The 13,468-nt window shown below is 39.4% G+C and overlaps 1 protein-coding gene across 2 annotated transcripts in view; it reads right to left on the reverse strand.

The window, feature by feature from the left end:
• Positions 1 to 13,468, reverse strand: part of APAF1 (apoptotic peptidase activating factor 1) — a 40,709-nt gene that overhangs the window by 16,665 nt on the left and 10,576 nt on the right. For both annotated transcript variants that reach the window (XM_083462896.1, XM_083462897.1), the window contains exons 10-18: positions 12,484 to 12,651; positions 10,300 to 10,425; positions 9,262 to 9,375; positions 7,754 to 7,938; positions 6,956 to 7,082; positions 5,403 to 5,528; positions 2,969 to 3,103; positions 1,559 to 1,684; positions 233 to 394 (exon numbers count right to left, since the gene is read on the reverse strand). In XM_083462896.1, the coding sequence (XP_083319022.1) occupies positions 233 to 394; positions 1,559 to 1,684; positions 2,969 to 3,103; positions 5,403 to 5,528; positions 6,956 to 7,082; positions 7,754 to 7,938; positions 9,262 to 9,375; positions 10,300 to 10,425; positions 12,484 to 12,651 (1,269 nt within the window). The remainder of the gene's footprint in view (positions 1 to 232; positions 395 to 1,558; positions 1,685 to 2,968; positions 3,104 to 5,402; positions 5,529 to 6,955; positions 7,083 to 7,753; positions 7,939 to 9,261; positions 9,376 to 10,299; positions 10,426 to 12,483; positions 12,652 to 13,468) is intronic.

Consider the following 13,468-nt stretch of genomic DNA (forward strand, 5'->3'; position numbering starts at 1 on the left):
CACAGAACATAGGATGCTGCACTGCACTGAAATAACTTCTGGTCGGAGACCAGTGCTTGGTTGAAGGCTCTGCACCATGAAGTCTAAGCACAAATGATGTGTTCCCTATGTTTCTGTTGTTCTCCTCTCTTTCACTATTGCTCTCCCGCTCAATTTTAAAAATAAACACAAATGGAAAACAAGATGGTGACTCAGAGGAAAGAAGTCATTACTGACATACTTAAGTACTTACAAAAAGCCTGTTTTTCGCTGCCACCAACACTGTAGTTCCATTAGATGACCAGGAGCAACACTTCACTAAGACTTCCACATCATCCTGGTAGTCATCCACATTTCTAAAGCAGTCTCCTATGTCAATAGTTTTCAGTTCATTTGCCGAATGTGCATACCAAAGCTTTAAAAATAAATACAATATATTAAGCATTTAAAAAATGAATGTGAGTAGAAGACAAAATTAATGCTAACTAGTGATTTGTAAAATTTCATTTTGCAAAGGTATTTATTCATATCCAATTATAGCTGCTAACAAAAATTTTTACTGTCTCCAGTGATCTATAGACATTAAAGTCAACTGTCTGCTTGTGGAATTAGAAGTATATTTTTAAAAATCGCAGCATATTAAAATCAAGCAACTAAATTAATGTCAGACATTTTCTATTTGGGCTGATTTATATCTGAAATATTGCCAAATAATTAACAGAGCTCATAAATGCTTTTTGTTTGAGAATACCTAATACTATTTTTTTCAAGTGCAAGGTATTTGTGAATAACAGGGACATCTATATTTATAAGCTTTTCAATGTAAATTTCAAATGTCTTTTAGTTATAAAATGCCATCATTATCTCTCAAAGTAATCTGCTTCAGAAACATAAACAAGGCAAGAATGAAAAATGAAGAATGCTATAGTGACACATGTGTATGAGACTACATGAGGGTAATGCAGAGCTCCTACCATGAGCAAAGTCTCTCCCCCACAGGAATACAACAAGAGATATTCAGAGTAGACTTCAATAAATTAATGGACATGACTAACTTAGGCTCATTAATTTCAATGGGCCTACTCTGAGTAGAACTTATCTTGACTACCATTCCATGACTTGCTGTTAACACGCAGGCTCCTGAGGACAATGTGGCTGTTTCACTCCTCCCCAGTTACTTTTACTGCAATACCACACTAAGCTGGCTTAGCATGTTGTCAAAACCTGGGCTTGTGGTTTTGCTCTATCCAGACAAGCCACAAGCTGCAAATCAGTAACAAATCTTGTTTACAGCTTATGGTTAGCCTGTTTGTTGGAAGAGAAAAGGAGGGTGAACTGGTCCTTTATCTCAACCAGTAATACCTGCTTTAGCACTTAACTGTCTTAGTTTCTCTCCAGCTGGGTTTTCTTATAAGTGTGTAACAGAGAGTGAAACTATGCCCCCATTGGCTAAGAATGCATGGGCACTGTGCAGGATTGCAATCTCTGCTTTTGAAAAGCATTTAATTCCTGGACTACAAAATCAAAAGGTTATTGAATCTGGCTTTAAGTACTATAAGTCAAAGTTTCCAAAGCATACCTTTAAAGTTCCATCTGCTGAGCAACTAGCCACATACTTATCATCCGGTGAAAATCTGCAGTGAGTAACAGAACTACTGTGACCAAACAGTGTATTACGACACTGTTTCTTGTTCAAATCCCAGAGCTGCATATAAGAATTGGGGTTTGGGGGGGAGGGAATAGAGTAAAAAACATTTGAGTTTCTGCATAAAAAAAGTGGTTGATTCAGTTTCTATCCTCAAAATAGCCACCAGTACGAATTTCCTTTTTTGGGGGGGGGGGATGCTGCTTACAATTTTCAGTATGAACTTTCCGAATTTCCTTACCACAAACTGTTCTGCAATTTTAGAGTACAGTATTTTGTTTCGGAGAGTAAAGTTACAGACCCTATTCTATTAGTGCATTTCATTCCTTTAAATCTGTCTGCCTGCCCTTATATACAGCACCTGGACTATACAGTATACAGTATTATGTACATATACAGTACATAAAAAACAATGACAGTTATATAAAAAGAAGTCTCAAAATATGAGATAGATTTGCAGATAAGATAGGAAGCAGTGTGGGAGTTCCTTAAAGCCCATCGAACATGAATTAAGGATTGCTGGAGCAAGCAGCAAGAAAGTAAGATGTTCAGAAGCATCAATATGCATATGCATGCATGCACGTATTTAATAAAGCATCCTTTTCTCCCTAATTGAACCCTAAAGGCCAGCAGCAAAGTATATATGTGAAACATTTTACAAACAGTAATATAGGACAGACACTATTAAATCAATGAAAGTATATACAAATCAAATACAGAAGCCGAGCTACTTCATTTTATTACCTTCATTGTTTTAGAGAATGCCTTGAACAAACACATTATCTGACCAATACTGTTTTTAACCTGATATCTGAAGTCAAGAAGTATTTGTGTGTCCTCAGGCAGAGTTCTATAGCCTGTGTGCCACTGCTAATAAGTTCTCTTCCCAGGTGTTTCACCACTGCAAATGGGAGAGCAGCCTGGAGTAGCCTCCCCTGACAATCAATGAGAACAGGTAGGCTCATATACGAGAGATCCTTCAGATATCCTGGTTGAAAACAATTTATTACAAAAGTATACATGGCAAGCAGGAAGAAACTGGATATGTAATTAATGTGCAGTCCAAGCATGAAAGCCTATCAGTGACTTCTACCGGAAACTTGGAACCGGAGAGTAATGGACATAAGGAAGCAAGTCTGTAATTCCTTCTCCTACTCTAACAAAGCCAGCAATCATGCAGAATCCAGGTGGCCTCCAGTGGCTAAGGTGAGGGATACCAAGTCTGCAGATCTGAGATAAATTTCCATGGATACTCTCACCACTACAGAGTAAGAAAGTGTACAAATTACAACTGTAAAGTAAGTGTAACTATAAATATGAATTCTGTATTTTTTACTTACTTACTTTGACAAAAGTGTCATTTGAACATGTAGCCAATAGAAATGGGCGGTGATTTGTATTGTTAAACTGGCAGCAGTTGACCTGCTCTGCATGTTCTTCAAACACACACACAAGCTGGCCTGTTCTTGAATTCCAGACCTACAAGTAATTTTAAATAATAAAAAATAAGTGTTTGTGCCAAGTGTTTAAATAAGTGTTTTGAAATATTTTTCAAATATATATACTCTAATCAAACACTCATCTGGACACTTGGCAAAGCTTTCTAAAACATTTTTTCTGCATGAAGTACATTTCCTGAGATCTTCACATTTCAATGATAGTGGAGAATAGTTGAAAAAAACAGTTTTAAGCATGCTACTGTGATTTGGATAACCGAGAGTTACCATAGAGTAATCAGAATGAGTTGCAGAACCTGCTTACTGGTTTGACAGGCAGCAGCGGTTGTAGCCCGGTGTGGCCGTGGGCAATGGCGGGGGGTGAGATCCTTTTGCTCTTGCACAACCAAAATATCTCCCTCATTGGCTTTGTGGGATGCTGGGAAAGTCCATGAAATTCAAATTGGCTTGGCCAATCGCAGACCACGTTTAAATTTAAACGGCCCAATCATGGGATGGTTTGGGGGTGGGTCATTCAAGGTAGACCTGAGTGAAGCCTTTTCTTGCCTAGCTTTCAAACAGGCTCATATCCTTTCTATTCAACAGCACAGTCTGCAATGAATGTCTCTCCCTCCCACCCTAAAGTTTGCCCCTTCCTGAAGGAGATGTACAGGAATTGTACAGATGGAATTTGCAGAGAACCTAGAAAGCATTATAAATATAAATAATACACTGAAATACAAATGGAATGAAAGTCCAAAGCACTAAGAGTAAAAACAAAACAATTTTGTTATTTTCTAGGTGTGGGAAATAACAGCGATGTATTTAGACAGGGGAGATCTTGATTCAAATCCTGGCTTCAATCAGTCATGAAGCTCAATGGGTTACCCTTGATCCAGTCATATCTCACCACCTAAGCTATCCTCATGGGGTTGTGGTAAGAATAAGATGGGAATGGGTGGAAGAAGGACCATGTATCCCAACTAAACTTTCTTAGAGGGAGGGAAAGGGAGTATAAAAATGTAGTAAATGCCAGCATAAAATAAACTACAAAGGGGGAGCAATATCTTATTATATTTGTTGATCACAAACTAACTGTGGGCAAAATGCAGCCACAAACAGGGCAAATTAAGTTCCTACATATATTAGTGTAACTAGATGTGACAGCAGCATGACTTGTTGGAACACATCATGTTGATTTAACACAGAGAAATGTGATGGCTGGGAACAGAACACCCTCACGCCCCATCACCTCATCATACTTTCTTTTCTCTCAGAGAAGAAAGGACCTCCAGTCTGAGAAATCACCAGAACAAAGCAATAGAGAGTTTGGGGAGAAAAGCCACATCTTGTATGCTATCTTTCGACATGAAAATGCCAACCTGTACTCTAAAGGTATACATCTGTCACCATCATGTCTAAGCTGAAGCTCAGGCAAAACATGTCTAGTAGAGACAGGGAAGTGTCAATGTGATTTTAAAAATTTGGAGCACCAGTATATACTATTTGTTTAAAGATTTGTCTTGTAAACTACCATGTGAGGGTAGATAAGCCTGAAGGAAAAGTTAAAATAAATTTAAATACATTAAGCACTGATACCTTTCCGTAAGTTCCTGATTTCTTCTAAAATGCTGCACATGGCTTTACTTATCCATGTTTCAAAAGGATCCATTCATGCTAGAACAAATTCAAAGAGCAGCAACTAAAGTTCCAATCCTAAGCACGCTGACTTGGAAGCCAGTCTCACTTGTGATCCTCCATTATCTCTTACTATTAGTCATGCTGTCTGTTGCTCATGAAAGTTGGGTGTCCAAAAGCATCTGGTGGGCCACAGGTTCCTCCTGCCTCATCTAATGCTTCCCTTTTGGAAAGACAGAAGGACCTATAGTTCTGTTTTCTGCAGTGGCTCCCTGTTTGTGGAATGCTGTCCCCAGGCTCTGGGTGAAAAAGTTCTTCTTCAACCAGGCCTTTGGCTGATTAATATTCTGTGCCCTTTTAAATGTGTTTGTGGGAGTGGGGTTATTGTTTTGTTTTTGTTTTAACTATTTTGTGCTTTTAGTCTATACTTTTATTTTGTGAACTGCCATAAGATCTTCAGATGAAGGGCAATAGATAAATATAATAAATAATAATATAGAAGTTTCTATATATAGAAGATACAATAAAAATACTGGGCTAATTTCAAACTTAGCGTTCCATTCATGGAAGAAATCTTTGTAAAAGACGTTTGAGCTAACCCATCCAAGTTATTTTAAATGTATGAATTTCTCTGTTAACTACAGCCAGAAATGTAAATAGCTGTATAGGTTCAAAGGAGGATAACTGATATGTCATTTGCTTACTTTTACTTTTCTATCTGCTGAACAAGTGGCAACAAATCTGTCATCTGCTGAAAAAGTGCAACACAGCACTTCATCGTCATGAGCTTTGACTTCCAAAAGTTTTTCTCCACTTCCAGCTTTAAACACCTACAAATGCAAATCACAGATACATTAAGTTTAAGCTATTTTAAACATAGATATTAAGGCTGTTGTGTTATTCTTTTACCAGCTGCGCTGTCCGCATAACTGAAATTTTATTAGTTTAAAAGGAAAAGGGTGGAAAGAAGAGGAAAGATGACCAGCAATATTAAATGTACACCAATATATGCCATAGAGATTTCTCCTTTTTTCAAAAATGGTTGTATTGTGTGGCTGGAAAAACTCATTGGCATGGGTAATAGTGCCACCCTGTGGTCAAAGGCAGGAAAGAAAACTAGAGGGAAGCAGGCAACTCCATGAATCCAGTTTGCATCCTTGCCAGGCTTGAACAGGTTGTTTCAACAAGCCCCAGAAAGACAAAGAGAAAAAAATATTTATTTCCCTAACAAGAAACAATTATGTACACACCTAGAATAAATTTAAGTAATTGGAAAGCAGCCAAGAAGCTAGATGTGAGGGCCTGAGGAGCTTTGTCAATTAACACAGAATTACCATTCAGATGTGGGTGGCGCTGTGGGTTAAACCACAGAGCTTAGGACTTGTCGATCAGAAGGTTGGCGGTTTGAATCCCCACGCCGAGGTGAGGTCCCATTGCTCAGTCCCTGCTCCTGCCAACCTAGCAGTTCGAAAGCACCTCAAAGTGCAAGTAGATAAATAGTACGCTTTGGTGGGAAGGTAAATGACGTTTCCGTGTACTGCTCTGGTTTGTCAGAAGCGGCTTAGTCATGCTGGCCACATGACCCGGAAGCTGTACGCCGGCTCCCTAAGCCAATAAAGCGAGATGAGCGCTGCAACCCCAGAGTTGGCCACGACTGGACCTAATGATCAGGGGTCCCTTTACCTTTTACCATTCAGATAGGAACCAACAGTTCTTTCTCATATTGCTGGAGGACTTCATCAACATGGAGTGTACGAAAGCTCCTCAAACTTGGGTGGAATACGTGGCTACTGGAGGAAGCAAACAGCCAAAGCTTAAGTGAAGCAGGCTACGTCCTTCTCCCAGCCAGGTGGAAGGAGAGGGGAGAACATATGATTCCCAGCAAAGCCTGTGTGTAGTACACACTGGCTGTGTTTACATGTCATGCTGAACCATAGTTTAGCACTGGGGAGGCTAACCTGCAGCTCTCCAGATGTCGCTGAATTACAATTCCTATCAGGCTTTGCCAGTATTGTCAATGACCAAGAATTATAGGAGTTGTAGTCCAGCAGCTTCTGGAAGGCCACAGGGTAAGGTACTGCTAATTTAGCAGCAATTAAACTAGAGCTTGCATGCTCAAGATAGAGTTCAGAAGCGTTCACTTCTGTTTTAGCTTAACAATAGCTTGCTGTGTCATCCAAACCAAAAAATCATGGCTAATCTTAATTGTGGTTCATTTTAAGCAAACCAGCTAAAAATATACCCATATGTATCTTACCTGCAGCATTTTATCAGCTCCACATGAAGCTATTCTTTGTCTATCCTGGGAAAAACAAGCATGGTAAACAGCATCTGTATGTGGACGCACAACCAAACGGTACATGTTCTTCATGGATTTTTTATTTCTATATTATAAAAAACACACAATATTTTAGTTTGTATATTTCTGGGGGGAAATTTAAAACATATTTCAGGCAACAATATATATTACCAAATTTTGTTTTTGGAAGAACAGTCACTCACTGAAATATTTATTGTTCTTTTAACACATATATTGTTTCTTCATCAACAGGTTATTATTTCAAAACTGCCTTGCAAATTTCATCAATTTCCAACATAACTTTAATTTCCTTCCACATCATCATCATCTAGTTGCTCTTTTAAGTTCACAAGTGGACATTGTTATTTGAATTATATTTGTTTGCATTTTAACTAAGAGCCCAGCTGACACAATACCAAAAGATGCATGTTTCATCGCCACACACAGGAGTATTGTAAGCTGCCTTGTACTCAGTTAAATCCTTGGTGCATCTAGCTACGTATACCTTAACAGGCAGTGGCTCCCTAGGAGTTTCAAACAGAGGTCTTTCCCAGCCCTACCTGGCAGTAACAGGGATTGAACTGAGACCTTTTGCACATCAAAAGGCAAACACTGCTGGTTTCTGCTCAACTTTTATAAATCATGCATGCACAAACACTTCTGTACAGCACTGGGGTAAAAATTGTATAGACATTTATATTTTGGGGGACTGATTCGGACAGAATATTATTCATAGGTAAAAATGCATCTGCTTACATCCATTCCACATAAAACGCTCCTTTCTCAACTTCTTGCTGAGCTTTTAGTTTTGCTTGCCGATAGACTTCTGAACTTTCTGGCTGACATAGACCCAGCTGTACAATGTCTGGAAATGGTTGCCGCCCAAGGAGGTGCCCATTTAAGGATAGAAATTCCTGGAAGTTTTCACGTGCAATGGCATCCTGTGAACAATATATATCTTATCATAAAGAAAAGTGAACCTGGACAGTATATAAAAAGAGAGGCTGCTGGAAGTAGCAAGCATCATCCTGTAATAAGGAGGAAGCTAGACTAGATGAGGCCCCTCAAACATTTTCTGACTCTTACCCTTTGCCTCTTTCCTCACTCCTAGTTCTGTTTTCTAACATTGCTGAAATTCTGATTGCAAATTTCTCTCTCTCTCTCTCTCTCTCTCTCTCTCTCTCTCTCTCACACACACACACACACACACACACATATAGTTTGTAAAAATTTGCAAAGCACCATGTCAACTGCATAAAACAATAATCTATATTGTGATCAGCTTCTAGCAAGATGCCTTGAAGCATTTAAATACCGTATTTTTCGCTCTATAGGGCGCCCCGGACCATAGGGCGCACCTAGGTTTTTTTTTGGGGGGGGGGATAAAGAAAAAAAAAATATTTTCCCCCTGAGCCCCGAAGACCAAAGAAGCCAAGACAGCCAGCTCTTTAGCTGCGCACAACCTCTCCAGCCAGGAGAGGCTGCGCGTGGCTTTGGCACGCTGTCTTGGCTTTGTTTTTAGCCGCGGGGCTAGGGCGGGGGAAGCCCGAGCTTCCCCCAACCACAGCCCCCAGAACGGGTCCGGGAGCGAGGTTGCGGGCAACCTCGCCTTCGCTCCCGGAGCTTGCTGATATCCGCAAGCCTTCAGCCGAAGGCTTGCGAATAGCTGCCCAAAGCCCGGGGTGCGCAGCGCTGCACTCCCTGGGCTTCGGGCCACAGGCTGCTATTTGCAAGCCTTCAAAGCCCAGCGGGCACTCCCGCTGCGCTCCGAAGGCTTGTGGATAGCTTCCTGAAGCCTGCATTCGCTCCATAGGGTGCACACACATTTGCCCTTCATTTTTGGAGGGGGAAAAGTGCATCCTATAGAGCGAAAAATACGGTACCTTATGTTCAGGAATGAAGCAAATCACACTAATTCTGCTAAACAAAACTAGATTAGTGGGAGTCTAGTGGAGCTAGCTGATCAGAAGGGTAAATGGGACAAATGTTTAAACTGGGATGTTAGACACTTGACAATATAAATGGAATGCATCAGATCCTCCAAACTCTTTCTGTTACCTCAGTTACTAATATAATCAGAATCGGTTTCTTTTCACAAATGCAGATATACTATCTCTAAAGTCTTTAAAATGTCACCTGTTCCACACAAGGCAGAATTATCAAATATGCCAAAACTTGGATAAGTTATCACAACAAACTTATCTTTAAGTGAAAGAAGAAGTGCAAGTCATGCGAAGTATAGTTGCTAATTTCTCACAGTATACCTTTTCATCCAATATTTGACTGTATTCAGCATATTCATGAATTAAATGAGCAGGTCCTACCAATTCTGTTTTGGTTTTAATCCAGTCTAGTGAAAACATGAGAGCACAGAGTTCCTAGAATAAGAAAAATTCTGTAAGTAAATAGTCCTGTTTGTAAGCTACACTTATTGCTATTTGAAACTGTTACTTAGCTTTGCATTTTCAGAAGAATAAACTTCCTTTCTATTATAATGTTCCAAAATTTCTTTATAAAGTGATAACACTTTGGAAACATTAACAACCATGCACTGTTGCACATTCTTTCATTATTTAACAGATTAGCTAATGCTTTTTCAGATCAATCTCTTACACATCTAAAAATGAATATTTTTCTTGGCATGCTTTTTCCTATTTCCACAAAACAAGATGAATTGTTACCATTCAATTCACCATGTAATTATGGTAAGATCTTCGAACACCTGTATTGTGTTTCTGCTGCCATTTTATTTAAGGAGCGCATTCTTTAAGGAATGCAAACCAGACCACTAAGCAAAACCATGTCTAAGTGTAAACAAGCAGTGGTGAGGGTACTGAAGAGGAGAAATGTGACTGCTTTGCTCATCTCCCAGTCCTACTGCTGCTGTGTAACCCAGACTAAGCCATGGTTTGTCTAGTGGAGACATAACACAAAGCCAAAAACATTGCAAGGAGGAGCAAAGCAAATAGAGTTTTCCTCTGAGCACCTGCAAACTTGCTTATTCATGCATAGCAATAGTTTGACTTACTGTTACCTGAAAGAATTTGCAGTTATATATCCTTTTTCATTAAATTAAGCTTTTTTAGTGTTCAATGAGAAAAAAAGAATTGAGAATTTAAAAATACCTTATGCTGTTTTATGTATATTATTGTATTTTAGGTAATTTTTATCATTGTTTTATATCTATTTTAACCTTTGTTTTGGGAGTTGCTTTGAATTCAGTTTTTGAAAGAAGCAACTAAATAATAATAAACAACCACACTTCCCTTATATGCAGAAGATTAATATAAGTGCAGACTTACATTGTGCATATTGGCACTTGCCATATGGTAAGCCAGAAAATTATACCAGTACATGCAGTCTTCTTGTGATGGTATATACTGTTTATAACATTTCTTGTATTGATCAACTACTTTTTTATGTAGTGCCTGAAAAACACAATGCAATTGTTAATCTTGGTCTGAATTTATCCTTTATGTAGTCATTTTATTGAATTAAAATAACTGAAGCTGTCCTATTGCTACAAGTATACACAGGGTTGATAATTTCACCCTCGTACCTGTGGGACTGCCTCTCCTGGTATGCCCCACAGAGAAACTTACAGTCTTCAAATAAAAACATCTTGAAGGTCCCAGGCCACAGAGAAGTTAGGCTGGCCTCAACTAGAGCCAGGGCTTTTTCGGCTGTGGCTCCGATCTGGTGGAACACTCTGTCACAAGAGACCACGGCGCTGCAGGACTTGACATCTTTCTGCCTGCAAGACACAGCTGTTCCACCAGGCCTTTGGCCAGGGCACAGCCTGACTCCCTCCCTTGGCAATCTTCACGGAGCTCTGGCCCAATGGTTGCCAGTGGCTTGAATTAATTAATTTCATAATGAATTATTTTAGAGTGTTGGTTATGCTGTACTTTTGTACTGTTTTATTGTTGTTAGCCGCCCTGAGCCCGGCTTCGGCTGGGGAGGGCGGGATATAAATAAATTTTATTATTATTATTATTATTATTATTATTATTATTATTATTATTATTATTATTACTGCCCCGCTCACCATGATGATAGGGGAGCCAGGATCTGGTCAATGTACAAGAAGACACTGAAGTTGGAGCTATAAGCATACTGATATGCTGCCTCTTTCCACCTTAAGCTCAGATCTGAGAAGGAAAATGTTCGGGTTTCCCTCCTTGCCCAAATGGTACTCCAAGCGTGCACAAACCACTGCAGCTCCAACCTTCCTACAGCGAAGAATTGGAGACAGGAGGATCTGAACCTGAAGGGTGCTCTGGGCTCAGTGTGTCCATTAGCTGCGTAGGTTGAGCAAGCTGATACACTTCCATCTCCCCCTTCAGTTTTGTAGCAATATATTCAATGTCAAAATCAAATTAAAGAATTAGAATTGTAGAGTTGGAAGGGACTCTGCTGGTCATCTAGTTCAACCCTCTGCAATGCAGAAAATCCGCAATCCTAGACAGCCATAGAATTGGACAGAGGGCAAAAGGGCAAACAGCCAACCACATTTTAGAAGGTGTTTTGTTTTTTTACTACAGTTGATTACTCAGCAGAACTGACAAGCCACTCACCCATCCTTCCTGCACATGGCTGTCAAAGGGCCAACCTAGTTGATATGTTAAATGAATGCACTGGACATATGTGGTTTTTGTTATTTCAATAGCAGCTACCAGAGAGGGGGTTGATACACCATGACGGCACAACAAAGCATACCCACCCTGCTGCTGAATTGCAGCCAAAGGCTTCAATCCAATACAATAGCATACTCCAAGTTTCTAGGTAACCTAGTCTCTCAAATGACTACAATGTGAGAAGCAGCTTGTGTAGTGAGGGATGAATAATCAGAAAGACCTGTCCCAACATTGAAATCAACAAAGGATCCACAAAGTTTTCTCCCAAGCATATAAAGCCACTAGACCGAGCTTTTAAAATCCATCTTCCCCCACCCATTTTAGTATCATTTCCCAATATTTCTGAAATATTAAGTGCTTTCACAAAACAAGCTAAAAATATGCTCCAAAGATAACATAGTACTTTCCCCTATAAGGAAGACAATTTTTAATAACCCTAAAAAGCAAATAAAACACTTTTTTCATTTCAAACACTTGAGGAAATTCAGAAGAATTTAATTTTTAGATACTTCGGTTTGATTATTAGCAAATATAAATAGATTCCTCAAGATACTCCCTCCTCTTGGACTTTGCTCTGCTAAGGAATGGGAAGCATGCAAATTATTGTGTCATACAATAAACCTGCCAATGTCATATAGTGCCACTATTAATCTAACTAAGCATTTTACGTTGTGCTGTATCAAAATAGCTTTAAAAGTTGAATTAGTATTCAATTAAGAAATTAGTACTGATGGATATCTAACTGTACAACTAGCAATTTAAATAAGAAGATTTTGAACACTGCGTAAGTACATTTTTAAGCTATGTCTAATTCTTATATAAGTCACCATTAGAAATTCAGAAGCATACTTGAAGCTGAGAGCGATTCTTCTCTGTTAGAAAGTCAAGCTGGAGATCATGCAAGTAATACTGGAATGATTTTCCATTCCGATCACAGAACAGGAGAGATTTGTTAACAAATTCTTGCAGTATGTCTTCAGCTTCCTCTGTCTCCAGATCCCAAAGAATACAGAATACCTGAAGTGCATTTTGAAACAAATAATTGGTCAAGTAGCAAATACTTTTGCTGATAATCTAATTCAGAATTTAAAATATGCAAATGAATCAAATTTCTATGCAACCAAAGAAAACCAATGAAATCCATAAAGTTTTCCTACGTATCAATGGGAAGAGCCATTTTCAGCAAGGGGAGCACATTCCATCATAAGGAAACCTCTGGAGGCTGTATGTCAGTGGTAGATGGGACCAGAGGCAGAAATTGGTAGAGCAACTGTTAAGAGTCTTACCTTTGTACACTAGACTACATTCCAAGCATGAAAAATAAGGTTTCTTTCTCTCTCCCCCCGCCCTGCCCCAATCCTCCATCAGGCAAACAAAAGGCATCATCACAGTTCTAAGGTCAATTCCAAGTCAGGTAGAAACACCAGTGCGAGGCTCAGAAAGCGTCCTTCAGATGGCATTCAATGCAGCAGTCAGGCAAAAATGTTTCCGTAAAGGATAATTCCCCACGCCTCCTCCCTAGTGAAGGCCCCTAATGAAGTTTCTTCTGAGGGTCCTGGATCTTGCTAATATCAGTAGAAGCCTTAAGCACGTACTTCTACTACAGTGGTACCTCGGGTTAAGAACTTAATTCGTTCCGGAGGTCCGTTCTTAACCTGAAACTGTTCTTAACCTGAGGTACCACTTAAGCCAATGGGGCCTCCAGCATGATTTCTGTTCTCATCCTGAAGCAAAGTTCTTAACCCGAGGTACTATTTTTGAGTTAACGGAGTCTGTAACCTGAAGCATCTGTAACCTGAAGCATCTGTAACCTGAGGTACCACTGTACTAATTT

Source organism: Podarcis liolepis, assembly GCF_965112155.1.
Source record: "Podarcis liolepis genome assembly, chromosome: 10".
In the NCBI taxonomy this organism is placed as follows: Eukaryota; Metazoa; Chordata; class Lepidosauria; order Squamata; family Lacertidae; genus Podarcis; species Podarcis liolepis.